The sequence below is a fragment of the Macrobrachium nipponense genome, chromosome 6 (assembly GCF_015104395.2).
Source record: "Macrobrachium nipponense isolate FS-2020 chromosome 6, ASM1510439v2, whole genome shotgun sequence".
Taxonomy (NCBI): Eukaryota; Metazoa; Arthropoda; class Malacostraca; order Decapoda; family Palaemonidae; genus Macrobrachium; species Macrobrachium nipponense.
The window spans coordinates 106605982-106620628 of NC_061108.1; the positions used below are offsets into that span (position 1 = coordinate 106605982).

The window sequence follows — 14647 nt, forward strand, 5'->3', positions numbered from 1 at the left end:
ATTTGCTTTTTTATTGCAGAGGTAGTTGAGTACTGCGATAAGAATACAGAATGCCAGCCTATTATGGCACAAGAATTAGCAATATGTCGGGAGATGGTACAACTACTTCCACTAAAGATGGAGCAAATTAGAAATCAGTGCCGGTGAAGGGATCATTCTTATAGCATTTGCTTTGGGTACACAATTATCCCTTCAGTATTGAAAATTGTGAGGAAATTCCAAATGCAGAGAAAGATTATGATGCTGCTCTGAGCAACCATTTGCAAGAAAAATAATTTAAATAATAGAAATGTTGAGAGATTGTTTGAGACATACAACTGATGAAATCAGGTTGATACAATATCATTAGCAAACTCATTGATGTGCTGCTGTTCTTATTTTATGAAGCTATTTTTTTCTGTTTATGTAAATATTCTGAATACTATATTTTCCAAGCAATGTTATTGTTATGTTTAATGAAGAATGTATTGAGAAATGCCAAAAATATTGAAAATTTGTAAGCAGATCTTGTGTTAGACTACTATGATGGTTCAAGGATGTCAGCATATGCTCATTTAGAAGTTAAGGAATGGTTTGTGTATTTTTCATGACCTCTCATAACGCATTGTATTTAAAATGCTCATGACTTGAAAACAACGCAGCCATACCCCAACATACGCCTGACTTTCTTTCAAACTAGCCTTTCATACAGAAACGATATAAGGTGAACGTACAGTAACTTAGTTTTAGAAATAGTAAATCAATCAGTATACAATTTTTTTATGCTACTCACTCTCAGTTGTGATATTGCTTTTTTTATTATTTAAATTTTTTAATATTTTATACATTTCTGTTGTTATTTTACCTTTTATTTAGGGTTCTGTAATTAACATTTGACCATTTCTGTAATGGCAGAAGTGTATGTATAGGGAGGCTGGAGAATTGCTGAAGAGATATCAAAGGAATGCCACCAGTGGCTGAGTTTCACAGAGATCCTTGGTGTCAGCATCTCCATTCAAAAAAATAAGTGCAGCATTGTATTAATTTCCTGCACACTTTAATTTATATATGGTATATAATGAATTTGAAACCTAATAGAACCTTGATTTCATATGCTCTTTCATTCCATTAGTTTAAATGGTACTACAAATATGTTGAAAAATATTACATTGCAAATGAAAAGAACAGATTTTGGCGTTGATTGTTATTGACTTAGTATCTAAATTGTTAATGAATGGTCCTCAACAATGTATGGCAGAACTGTAGTTGATTTTGTTGCATGTCAGGTGGTGCATTTGTATGTATTGCTGAATTGATCCTAAAATGTTTTTGAAATCTAACCTTGCTCTTTTGCAATTGTAATAAAAATTTTGTAGCCATCAAGGATAGTGAGCATGCCATAATGTTACAGAGTAAAACCAATTTAAATTTTATCATGAAAAGAAATATGTATTAGCATTTATGACGAAATAAAATGTATTCTTAGAAGAAGAAAGTATTGTCAGTAGACATGCAAATATTTCTAAATGAAATTCTAAAAAATTTTATAAAAAAACTGAATATATTGTGAATTTCAATTTAATATAAATTGGTGCTGAATTATTATTTACTTACATAATAGGACCTTACTCTTGCTATAAATTCCTGTTATATGAAGCCCTAGTCCTCGGCCTTCACTTAGTTTTTATTAAAGGCATATTTTTATTTAGTATTGCATAGGCATGTATTTTTGTTATATTAATATTTAGACACTTACTGTGCAAGGTCATGTGATTACCACCGATTTTTCATGCTACTCTGGTTAATTCAGATAAGTTCAATTTCACAGAATTAGGTATGATATTTTAACAAGCCAGGCTAATTTTCAGCGTTAAGTCCACAAGTTGTTTTATTTAAAGTTCCTTAAGCCAGTTGCAAAGCTTTTGCACATTACTGTAATCATGAGACTCTTACGTGCATTTTCTTTTATTCAAGAAATATGCAATCTGTATTTTACAAGGATGTTTTCAATAAAACAAGGCTGTTTTACCTTCAGTATAATTTCAAGACTATGAGGAAGACTATAAAATAATTACAATTTTTCATTATTATGCTAAACTTTTGTTTTCTGTACAGGGATGTAATTTTATCATCGAATTACAGAAGATACTACGTATTGGATTTGTTCTCTTATTCAGAACTCTCTGATGTAAACTGTATACTTTATGGACAAGAAACATTCTGACAACCATTTGTTATTGATGTCCAGAAAAAGATTTTCTCAACATTGCTACTGATGTACTATATGTAAGCTTAAGGACTATAATCAGTGTCTGTTCATGAGGAATAGTACTATTGATAAGTACTATAGCAGTTTGAGAGAACAAGAAAAAAAGCAAAACATAGTGCTTTAAAAAGCTTGAAGCCTTTACATTATAATTGCATGCGGTACTGAAGATCATATGCCCCAAACAGTACTATAATGACGAAGTATTTAAAGATATGTCTGAGTGACCAAGCTTGTCTATGAATACGTCTCATCTATTTTCAATAAAATCTCCTAATTTTCAAAATATGTATTTTACTAATCTCTATCCTCTAGCACCCCCGAAATCCCTCTCCCTTGTGAGAGATTATTTTTGAAGTGCAACTATGTAGTTAAAATAACTAATGAATATTTTGTTAATCATGATGGGTGTTAGCACAAAAGAGTCCTTTGATTAACAGTATTCTTAGTTGTTTAATTAAGTCTCTCTGACTTGCTCGTGTGTTTTATCTTAAATATTTGGGAACACTGCTTGTGGTAATTATGCAATTCTTGTGAGTTATCAATCCAAGATAAGAGTATGCCCTATTCTCTTCCCCTCTTGTGAATTTCTCACAGCAAATACAATGTACCAAACTGGATTTTCTGGATATCTTCAAAGACATCTGAAGGGTGAAGCATTTTATTAATTACACATTTGGCACTGACAGATTTACAAGGATTTCACAGTTATAGTACATAATGTAGTTTGTGTTTAATTATTATTGTTAAGGTCACCAGAGGTTCCTGCTTTGCTTTGCACTGTGTTTTCCCTCAAATGTACTCCTCATTTATAGTATTTCCATATTCCAAGTCTTCATATTAAATTTTGGTTGATTAAGAATGATACTTGATAGGGATATAAGATTTCCCATTAATTATAGGGGCAGGTAATTATGTGGGTTTCATATAAACTGCTACATCCCTTTTATGAAGAAATACTGAACATACTGAACCTGACAGCTTTCTGGAAGATTGATCAGTTTACAGTGGTTCCACTTATTCTAAGGAGCAGTAAAACATTTTAAACTTGGCAGTGAGCATTCATTAATTTTTTCTCCATGTTACAATGTAAATCAACTTATATTTACTTATTTTTGTAACTTGTTTTTTTACTTTAGTTAGTGAAACTACATTGTAAGGACTGCTACTTCTATTTGTCTATGTAAACATTCTTTTTTTTGTAAAGATTTATGAAAAAAATATTATCCCTTTAATGGGTAAATGTCATTACTGTACACTGCCTTTCTGAAAGCCTTTGCCCTCATATATGTGTATATTCAGGTACTTGAGACGTACGTTTTTATGCATTTTGCACTACTGTATAATGTAAGTTAGAAGTCCTGCATAGGTGATATTAGTATAAGACTATAGTGCATAATTATGTATGATAGATATTGTACTGATGTTGTGTTGTTAGTTTTCTTATTTGCTTTTTTTATCAATTTATTTAATAATTTCAGAGGCCAAACTAGGATTGGAGGGTTTTGTTTATGAATTACATCATACATCTTTTACAGAGGTATATTTCTGTACCAGTAACGAAAGTACTTTCTGAAGGTATATACCTAGTATTCCAAAAATGTTTCTTCTTTAAATCCCATGCAGTATTTATGTTTTTTCGTAAAAACCAGAAACTATAAGAAAAAGCCTTCAAAAAACATTTGTGTGAGTCATTCTCTTATACCGTATTGTCTTAGTTAAGATATCAATGTTCTCATAAGCCTGTGATCAGTGTTAGGTATTAGACATAAAGTTTGCTATTACGTACACCCTTAGTAAAAGTGTGCTTTCTCCTTTGTGCAATAGTTTAATGGTCTGTGCTGTTGTATATTTATTTATCTGTCTTTTTATCATTTATCATTCATCATTCAAGGATTTGTGACTATAAGGCAATATCAGCGTGAAAATGTTTATTTAAATTATGTTCATGCAGACTGAAAATGAATACAACTCTGATTATATTCATAAAAGAAGTTTAAGTTTACCCTATGAGATATACCTACATTCTTGCTTCATAAATAGTCTCTTCATTATCTTTACCTGTCCAGAATATAAACTAGGCGATGAGACACACTACAAAGGAAACTTTTAAATTCTCCAAGATTAAAATTTTCTTGCTCAAATATTTCTTGTAAATGGCACTCCATCCTGTAGGAAATGTTTTCATTAATTTTCCTGGCTGCATATTACTATGGCATGGTGATGCATTTACTATGCAAAAACCAGCAAAAAAAATTATATATATATATATATATATATATATATATATATATATATATGTATATATATATATATATATATATATATATATATATATATATGATATATATATATATTGTTACGAAGTGCCAAGTATCTGGTTACTACACTTACCATTCATTAACTGATACCTCACAAAAGCCAGACACCTGAACCCTCATCACAGGTATTAAACGACTGAATACTCTAAAGGCAGCAGTGATCCCTTAACAACTTACCAGTACTGCAGAAAATCAGACTAAGTTCATCAAAACAGGTGTGAGGTAATCTTGTAAGTAATTAAATTAATCAAAGGGCATCACTCCATCAACAACTTTAAAAGTTTAAGTATTTCCCTGATTTCAGAAGTCTAAGTACTTCCCTGGTTCTAAGTCACTTCAAGTAAATTGAAGGAAAACAGATTAATCACCACTCTATGTTTCTACATAACATCAATATAATCAAATGCAAATATACTGGTGTAAAATAAAGAAAACACATAAAAATTTTAAATACAAAAATTTATTTCTGGGTTTGACCTGTGTCTGCCGGTGAAATGATCCTGTAGCTCGCATTTCTAAGTATAAATAGATTCTAAATATACCAGAGAAAAAGCTAAAATGGAATGCTGAAGTTACTACTACCTTCTGCTCAATCACCCAAGGGCGTCGGTATAACCACTGGGGCGAGTGGAGGCCACTATCACAGGACTTCTGCCAATTAGAAGATTCCTTTCAAAGTCCCTCCCACGCCGAGAGCCATTACAAAGACTACCCCTTCCACCTTCCGCTCGCTACTACTACTACCCACGCCCAGCATCTTCATTCCTGTAATTAGCTGCATTGTTTACGCACATGTCTTTCGTTGCTCCCCTTGTGTATTCTTTTGGCAAAGCTATGTCTGCTGCAGGGCTCCCAGCTTCTTCATCCAAGTTGAGTATCCATTTTGCGTTTTTGTAATTTGTGTGGTCACGATGCATTCCCTTTTTTGCCTGTTTGGCCCCTTAGTTCTCACGAACCGGGGTGACGCTATTTCATCCGCCATCTTTGGTGCATCATGAGACGCTTGCGTTATTTATCTTTGTTTATTTATGATTACACTTGCTCACGGTTTATAGTTACCGTTTTTTCGTATTCCCGTGCTTTTCATAACTCCTGCTGTATCTGGAGTTCTGATTTTACAATTTTTATTGATACGTCGTAGGCTCTAACACTCTCCTGACGTCCTCTGGGGTCCTTAATTTATTGTTTATTTCATACTTCTAGCCTTTGGCTTTCTCCTCAGTCCCTCAGGAGCGTGTTCGTTCCCCTTCGTACGTATTATTTATTATGTATTTTATATGTGTGTAGTGTATTTGGGCTTCCAGTTAGCCTATCGTACGCTAGCATTGTAGAGAGAGCAAGTCCTCTCTCTCTCTTGCGATTTTATGCATGCATGCTTTATTGTTTTTCAATGTTAGCCAGCTATGCACTTGATTTTATGCACGTTTATGATATTCATAACACTGTGAGGTTGGAAGTTTTGCTCTCCCTCCCTGGCTTACCCGACCAGGCCTAGGCTAGGTTTTGGGAGGTAGGCCAGGTGACCCTACCCCTCTACCCCTTAGGCCCTCCATCATCCCCCCCTGCCTGCGCTACGGTGCTCGCGGGGAGGACGATCCAAGATAGAGAGTCTCTCTCTTGTCATGTTTGTTGGACCAATCCTCCCTACCTGACCATATCGAAATTTTGATTTTGCAGGGTTTGGTTGAGTGCCTACTGTACTCGTCATGACGTCCTTGGAGGCCTATCTAGCCTACCTGACCGGATCCGTATCAATCTCAGAGGGCTAGGCTAGATCCCTGCTGGGTATATCCTTTTTCACCTTACTGTCCCCTTTGCAACTCTTCCAGTGATGCCTCATTATTGTATTATTCTTTATGTTGTTGTTGGGTTGTGTATTGCCTTGGCCTTGCCTCCTTTAGGGGTGCCAGTTGGCCTACCGCCTCCTGTTCCCCTTTAGTAGTAGGCTAGTACGCTTCCCGTAAGGTGGTGATCACTGATCGGTTGCTGTGACCAAACAATCACGACTGGCCACCCCCTAGGGAGCCAGCTGGCCTACTGCCCCCTGCCCCCTTTAGTAGTAGGCAAGTACAGCTTCCCGTAGGTGGTGATCACTGATCGGTTTGCTATGGCCAAGCATTCACGACCGGCCACCCCCCCCTCCATCCCCCCCACCCCACAGCACCGGCTCCGCCTGGTGCTGCCTATTAGCTCGCGGTGCAAGTAATCCTATGGATGAACGGCCACTAGAGCATCTTCTGTCTGATGGGGGAGGAATGGGTTGGAGGGAGTGGTTACTGGTATTAGGTGTAATCTCCTTATTCATCTCTCCGGCCTGTAGGTCTACTGGTTAGGTGGGGTCTACCATCACACCAGCCAGCGGGCTGCACATCGGATCGTACATTTTACTGCTCCGCCGCTCAGTTGTCCTTTCTCCCTGTTGTCTCCGCCTCCCCACTCACGTGGGAACGGATTTGGGCTCAGAGTTGCGCTTCTAGCTACCTTAGAATCGCTTCTCTCCCCCCGATGCGTTCAGGTTCAGGCCTAGGTCTTACCTTTTCCCCTGTTCCGCCCGTATCAGCCCGTCTCCGCCGGTGTTACTTTACGACAACGGGATTATGAGACTCCGGAGTAGGCCAAGCCTTCAAGAGATTACACCAGATTACCAGATGTATTATACATTCATTTTAAAACTCTGTAGGTATATCTCCGGACCCATAGGGTTCCGACGTAGTGTGGTCTACCATCACACTCGCCACCGGAGTTTTTCATACCAGGTTTCTGCCGCTCAGTTTTCCGTTTTCTTGCTTTCGCTGTTCCCCCATTTCGGTGGGGACAGTAAAGGGTTCAGATATGCGACTACGTTAATTCGTAGCTTTTCTGATTCAGTACGACCGGACTCAGGATTAGGTCTTTCCTTCTCCTCGGTCCTGCTCGTCTCAGACCCCATACACTGGTTATATGTTTACCACCCCGAAGATGGACTCCGGAGCAGGCGGAGACACCCAGAGCTTTTTCTTTCATTCATTCATAATACTCATTTGGCCTTTTAACTTACAGATGGTCCGTTGCCAGGTGGAAGGTTGCTCCGCTACCCTCATCAAGCCCTATGGGCATGTGGTCTGTGGGTCACATGCAAACTGCGCTGTCCAGGTGGAGGACTACCTGGCACCCCGACGCTTGTACGGTGTGCTACGATATGGTCACTATCATCTCTGACGAGACGGTAAGTAACGTCCTCACCTCGTCATTTAGTACATGAAATTTCTGTATTACGTCAACTTTATGAAATTTCTTGGACATACTATTCCCCGGATGGGATACTAATTCGATTCCCTTTTTTACAGGCTAGCTTGGCCCTCCGGCAGGAGACCAAAGCGTCCCTCAAGTGCTGGGTCGGAGGATTTGGCAGGAACGCCAAGACCGGACAGCCCTACGTGTTGTCCGAGAACCTGTGCTCCCTATTGTATCCGGGAGCCATGGCTACGACGGCTGTTCCAGCAGCGATAGCGGACCTTATCATCGAGGGCATTCAGCTGGAGACGTTGCCCCTCCCGGAGGACCAAGATTGTGACCTGGTGGCAGAAGAGGTGGCGGCCATCAGCCTCCACCACGAACTGATGGCCACCGAGGAGGTAGGTAGGGATGTAAGTGAGGCAGGTAGTCTCCCCTTTAGCCCCACTCCTTCTTCTTCCTCTTCCTTCCAGGGCTTCACTAAGTCCGCCCCCTCTTGGGATAGATCGGCCTCGGTCATTCACAAAGTCAAGGTATGGAAGACGAGATCCCATCTAAAGAGATCCAAACCTGTTCCGGCGGGTTCGGCTAAGTCGTCCTCGGCCCCCAAGCCGTCGACCTCTACTTCTAAGCCTCCCTCTTCCAAGGCTTCTCCCCCTTCCAAGGGGTCGAGAGCCAAGACCTCCAGAACCAAGCTGACGGAGTCCGGCTTTGACCAGGAGACATTCGCTAATCTTCTCATGATGAAGATGAGCGAAGTGGTGGATAATAAGCTTGTGTCGGTGTCCACTCGACTCGCTTCGGGCCTGGAGACCTCATGTCAATCAATAATGTCCCTGACCGAGAGGATCAGAGCCCAGGAGGAATTGGTATCCGGAATCCTCCAGTCCAGGACCACGGCACAGACCGTGACAGTTCCGGACGCATCAAAGCTGCCGCCATTTGACAACAACCCATGGCGGTTAGCTTTGCATGCCCCGTATTCAGATGGCAAACTGATGATTGAAGGTTGCGGAACCTGACTGGTAGAAGACTTCGAGTTCTTCCCGGAGGGCCTCCAGTTTCCGTTTCCGGGATATGCTAGACTAGCAGAAGACGCACTAGTCAGGGTAGACAAGGTCCCGAAAGAGACCGTGATCTACCCTAGGGACAAGTCCCAAGCTGTATGGGTCCGCACCCTTACAGATTGGGAATGCGTTAATACTAAGCTAACGCCCCATAAAGATAGCTTCACAATGTTTGTGACCCCTCGAGGAGTTCCGTCGCCTTGCACATCAAAAGTCGCGGAATTGACTCTACAAGCGGCGGTAGAGGATAAGCCCTTGCCTATATTAAAAGAGACTGAGGCTACCTCCTTACTCTTCCCCGCAGATGTGTAGTTTTGGACTGACGGTCCGGCTACGTTCACGGTGGGCAAACTCGACCCGGAGTGCGCCTCCACCCTGTTCTCAGAGAAGCTACCTAGAATTCCGGACCCCTTGGTCAAAGCGGAATTCGAAGCGAGATGTAGAATGACCAGGTCGATTAACTCCGTCACCTCGGCAAAGTTGATCTCTACGACGTTCGCCGATGAGGCTCTTTTCCGGGTCCACACGAAGTCTCTATTACAGTCCTTCCAGTCGGATCTGTATGACTTTATTGTGGCTAGACGAACCTGTAGGAAGTATGTCTTTGTGAATGCTTCCATAAGGCACGAGCTGAACAAGCTTATAAAGGCTTCAATCTGGGGCGCCAACCTGTTCCCTGAAGACGCGGTCAACGTCTTTAATGAGGCGGCTAGAGCCAACCAGTCTTCGTGTCTGTTGGGGACTTCCTTTCAAAAGGAAGTTTGATACCCCCGGACCCCAATCCAGACCTAGGAAGAGGCCAAGGAAATTCCATCCTTACCAGCCCTCTCATCCTCAGACGGTTGTCCAAGCGGTCCCGGTATCCCAGGTCGGAAAGCCTTCGACATCCAAGACTCAACCGCAGCAGCAGTATGTTCTAGTCCAAACTCCGCCAGCTCAGCAACCCTCAACCTCAACAACCTAGGTGGCTTCCCCAGCCTTCAACGCCTCCTACGAGTCGCGAGGAGCATTTTGCGGCTACAGTAGGCATGCCAGAAGTAGCAGAGCCAGAGGTGGCTTCCGGCAGCGAGGTGGGTCTAGAGACAGGGCCTTCAGAGGAGGCAGAGGAAGCAGACCTGCAGCCAACCAGTGAGAATCCGCAGGTGGGCGGGAGATTATATCTCTTCCGGGACCATTGGACCTTCAGTCCATGGGCCCACAGCATTGTTTCAAAAGGTCTAGGGTGGAAATGGGAGAAAGGGCCTCCTGCACCAGTCAGTTTTCACCAGCTCCAACGACGGACCTACTAGACTATGCCAAAGATCTCCTCCAAAAGAAGGCTATAAAGAAAGTCAAACGCTTAAAGTTTCAAGGACATCTGTTCAGTGTACCAAAAAAGGACTCGGACAAACGAAGAGTGATTCTGGACTTGTCCCGTCTCAACTCATACATTCAATGCGACAAGTTCCGCATGCTGACCGTCTCGCAGGTGCGGACCTTACTTCCCCGTGGGGCCGTCACCACCTCTATAGATCTTACAGACGCTTACTATCATGTTCCGATAGCAAGAAATTTCTCTCCATACCTAGGCTTCAAACTAGAAAAACAGGCTTACTCATTCAGTCATGCCATTCGGGCTCAACATAGCACCCAGAATATTCACCAAATTAAGAGAGACGATAGCTCAAGGGCTAAGAACTCGAGGGGTAATGTTAGTAGCTTACCTAGACAACTGGCTTATTTGGGCAACCAACGACGAGGAGTGTCGCAAAGCAACAGCCAAAATGATAAAATTCCTAGAATATCTGAGTTTCCAGATAAACAAGGAAAAATTTTGGCTCGTTCCGGCTTCCCGCTTTCAATGGCTGGGAATCCAATGGGACCTAAACTCGCACAAACTATCTCTCCCATCCAAAAAGGTCAGAGAGATGGCGAAGGCTACGAGACAGTTCCTCAAGAATATAAAGGCTTCTCGTCGTACCCAAGAGAGAATTCTAGGTTTGCCGCAGTTTGCCTCGATAACGGGTGTCCTGTTGAAAGCCAGACTGAAGGATATCAATCAAGTCTGGCGAAAGAGAGCCAACATCAAATTCAGGGACAAGATCTCACTAATTCCGCCAATATTAACGAAAAGACTTTGTCCATGGACAGAACGCTGGAGCCTGTCCAAGTCGATGCCTCTGCAATTCCCTCCGCCGTCTCTAACGATCCATACGGATGCCTCTCTGAGCGGTTGGGGAGGTTATTCACAATACAAGAAAGTTCAAGGAACATGGTCGGAGATGTTCCGCCAGTTCCACATCAATGTCCTAGAAGCAATGGCCATTTTTCTGACTCTAAAACGCCTGGCTCCAGCCAAAAACATTCATATAAGAATAGTCTCAGACAGCACAGTAGTAGTCCATTGCATAAACAGAGGAGGCTCCAGGTCGAGCAAAGTAAATCACGTAATGATTGCGATTTTCTCATTAGCAGCAAAAAATCGTTGGCACCTGTCAGCCACTCACCTGGCAGGAGTAAGAAATGTCCTCGCAGACTCACTATCCAGGACGACTCCGCTGGAGTCGGAGTGGTCCCTGGGCATGAAGTCATTCCGCTGGATTTGCGATCAAATCCCATGCCTTCAAGTAGACCAGTTTGCCACAGAGTCCAATCACAAACTCCCGTGTTATGTGGCTCCCAACCTGGACCCCCTAGCTCATGCCACAGATGCGATGTCCATAGACTGGAACAGTTGGCAGAAAATTTACCTGTTTCCACCAGTAAATCTTCTGATGAAAGTCCTGCACAAGCTAAGATCTTTCACGGGACAGGCAGCATTGGTTGCACCCAACTGGCCGAAGAGCAACTGGTTTCCTCTTCTGCTAGAATTGAATCTCCGTCCCAGACGGATCCTCTGTCCAGAACTGACTCAAGTAGTACAAACTCGGACTGTGTCAGCTTCCTCAAGAATTCTGAGTCCCCTAACTTGATGGACTTCATGAAGTTTGCGGCCCAAAAGGACGCTAGTATCGATCCACTAAACATCCTGTTCATAGAATCAGATAAAAGAGTCAACGCTCAGACAGTATGGTTCAGCACTGAAGAAATTGGCCATCTTCCTAAAAGAATCTGATGCCCAAAAGATGACCACGAATCTGGCGATTTCATTCTTTAGAACTCTATTCGAGAAGGACCCAGGCCAGCTACGAGTATACCATTACTACAATCAAATCTGCCTTAAGGAAGATTTTTCAGCTTGGCTTTAATATTGATTTGTCGGATTCGTACTTCTCTTCAATCCTGGGAGCATGTGCCCGCCTGAGACCAGTAGACTGTCCTCATACAGTCTCCTGGTTTTTAAATGATGTACTTAGATTAGCCTCAGACACTGATGATGATTCATGCTCATATATAACCCTTCTCAGGAAAACTTTATTTTTAATGAGCCTGGCGTCAGGCGCCAGAATATCTGAACTCTCGGCTCTCTCTAGAGACCCAAACCACGTCGAATTCCTCCCGTTGGTGAAGTGCTACTATCCCCGGATCGGAAATTCTTGGCCAAGAATGAAGACCCACAAAACAGGTGGACTCCGTGGAAATTGTCCTCTTACACAAGACACATTATTGTGTCCTGTCGTCACCCTTAAATTCTATCTGGCCAGGACTTCCACAAAGTCTTCAGGTCCCCTTTTTATTAGAGAGAAAGGCGGTACAATTTCCCTGAAAGGTATGAGACAACAAATCCTCTATTTTATTAAACAAGCCAATCCGGATTCAGTTCCGCACGTCCATGATATCCGAGCAGTGGCTACCTCGATTAACTATTTTCACAATATGAACTTCGAGGACCTGAAGAAATATCGGGTTGGATATCTCTGGCAGTATTTAAACGCCACTATCTCAAGAACCTAGAGGCCCTTAAATTCTCAGCAGTGGCCGCAGGGAGCATAGTCTCCCCCGAATGACCGAGTCCTTAAACTCTATTCTATTGCTTGTTCTGCTTAGCCCTTTCTTCCTTGATAATCACTCCTTCCTACCTGCCTCGGTCGTATCCCCTACCAATCTTCCCCCCACCCCCCGCCTTCCCAGTGCCGGGCTGGTTTGCATTCCGTCGCCGGACTTGTATATAGCATTGGGATCCACCTTTTGTATTCCGGACCTGTTTTGTACATACTTCTTTGTATATATATTATATTGCTCAGATGCCATTCCATTGTATTATTACTTTATTACTAGTTATTAAGTCCTAATTTAAGTCTTAATTTTAAGAATTCAGCTAAGTTTGTCTGTTTCTTTTGCGGCTCATTAAATTTATTCTTTAGTGAACTTTAAGTTTCATTATTCCTTTTATGCCTTTTGTCTGGTATCTTTCAAGCTTGTATGGCAATTCTCTGATACTATTTCACTGGCAGACACAGCTCAAACCCAGAAAAGGGATTTTGACATAGGAAAAATCTATTTCTGGGGGAAGACCTGTGTCGCCCGGTGAACCCAACCCTCATTCTTTTCCTGATCCCCACCCTGTAGCCAGTCCAAGCTTGGGTGTGTATTCCAGAAATGAAGATGCTGGGCATGGGTAGTAGTAGTAGCGAGCGGAAGGTGGAAGGGGTAGTCTTTGTAACGGCTCTCAGCGTGGGAGGGACTTTGAAAGGAATCTTCTAATTGGCAGAAGTCCTGTTGATAGTGGCCTCCACTTGCCCCAGTGCTTATACCGATGCCCTTGGGTGATCGAGCTGAGGGTAATAACTTCAGCATTCCATTTTAGCTTTTTCTCTGGTATATTTAGAATCTATTTATACTTAGAAATCCGAGCTACAGGATCATTTCACCGGTAGACACAGGTCTTCCCCCAGAAATAGATTTTTCCTTTGTCAAAATCCCTTTATTAAACTCAAAATTTATAAGTGAAATTCACAATATCAGGGAAAATTACTGTTACTCGAAAACAAAGTAAAGTTTAATCAATTCTTGAATTAATTAAGTAAAATTAAATCAAAATTATTTATCACAAAATTCAAGAAAATTAATTCAATTGGAAATTCAAGTGTTAGGCAATAATTGAAAATTAGAAATTAATTCACAAGTGCTAAACAATAATAAAACTTGAAAAGAATTCTAAGTAAATGCAAATTAATTCACAAGTGTTAAATTTAATTAAATGTGCAACGACTAATTAATGAATATAACTAAGTCGATTAAATTGTGAATGTAAATGAAAATACAGGAAAATGTGGACAGTATCAAAATAAAAAGGCACACTTCAACAAGAAAATGAACAAATGCACAAAAAATGAAACAAACACAAAAATTTGCAATGTGTAAAAGTGTATATCTTTTCACTCAAAACATTGTAACCATCAGTTTTTACCAAACCTTCGTAACCATCTATTATTAGTTAACCACTGTTCCTATCCGTTATTAGTTGCAACTAATAAAAATATAACACACTTTACCTTTTTGGTATACCAATTTCCTTCTTTCTTGCTGCAAAACCAGTCGCCGTTATGAAACAATGTTTGTTCAGATACCACAAAAATCACTAAATAACACTAAATATACTCTAAGAGATATCAAATCTGAAATTTGCAAATTACGAGTGACCATTCAATGAGTACGCAATCGTTACGTTACTTTAAAAATCAAAAGTGCTATGCGATGGAGAGAGAGAGAGAGAGATGTGAACGGTTTGAGAATCTACGCCCGAATGAAATTCTCTACCTTACGGAAGCTGGACAGTGGATGGCACAAAAACGTTTTTGACAATAATGCTTCCAGAAGCTTAAAAATCTTATGCAACTTTACACACAAAATGTGTAATCTGCACATGGCACTCAGCAAAG

General features: G+C 41.3%; 2 protein-coding genes across 6 annotated transcripts in view; one reads left to right on the forward strand and one right to left on the reverse strand.

Moving 5' to 3' along the window:
• The window catches only part of LOC135216832 (KIF-binding protein-like), a 189883-nt gene that overhangs the window by 47151 nt on the left and 128085 nt on the right, over window positions 1-14647 (reverse strand). The gene's annotated exons all lie outside the window — the stretch shown is intronic.
• On the forward strand, window positions 21-2531 carry LOC135216833 (KIF-binding protein-like; the record flags this gene model as incomplete). Its single annotated transcript, XM_064252339.1, is given in 1 exon segment — window positions 21-2531. A coding segment is annotated over 1 exon segment (127 nt), but the record flags the coding sequence as incomplete, so codon positions are not given.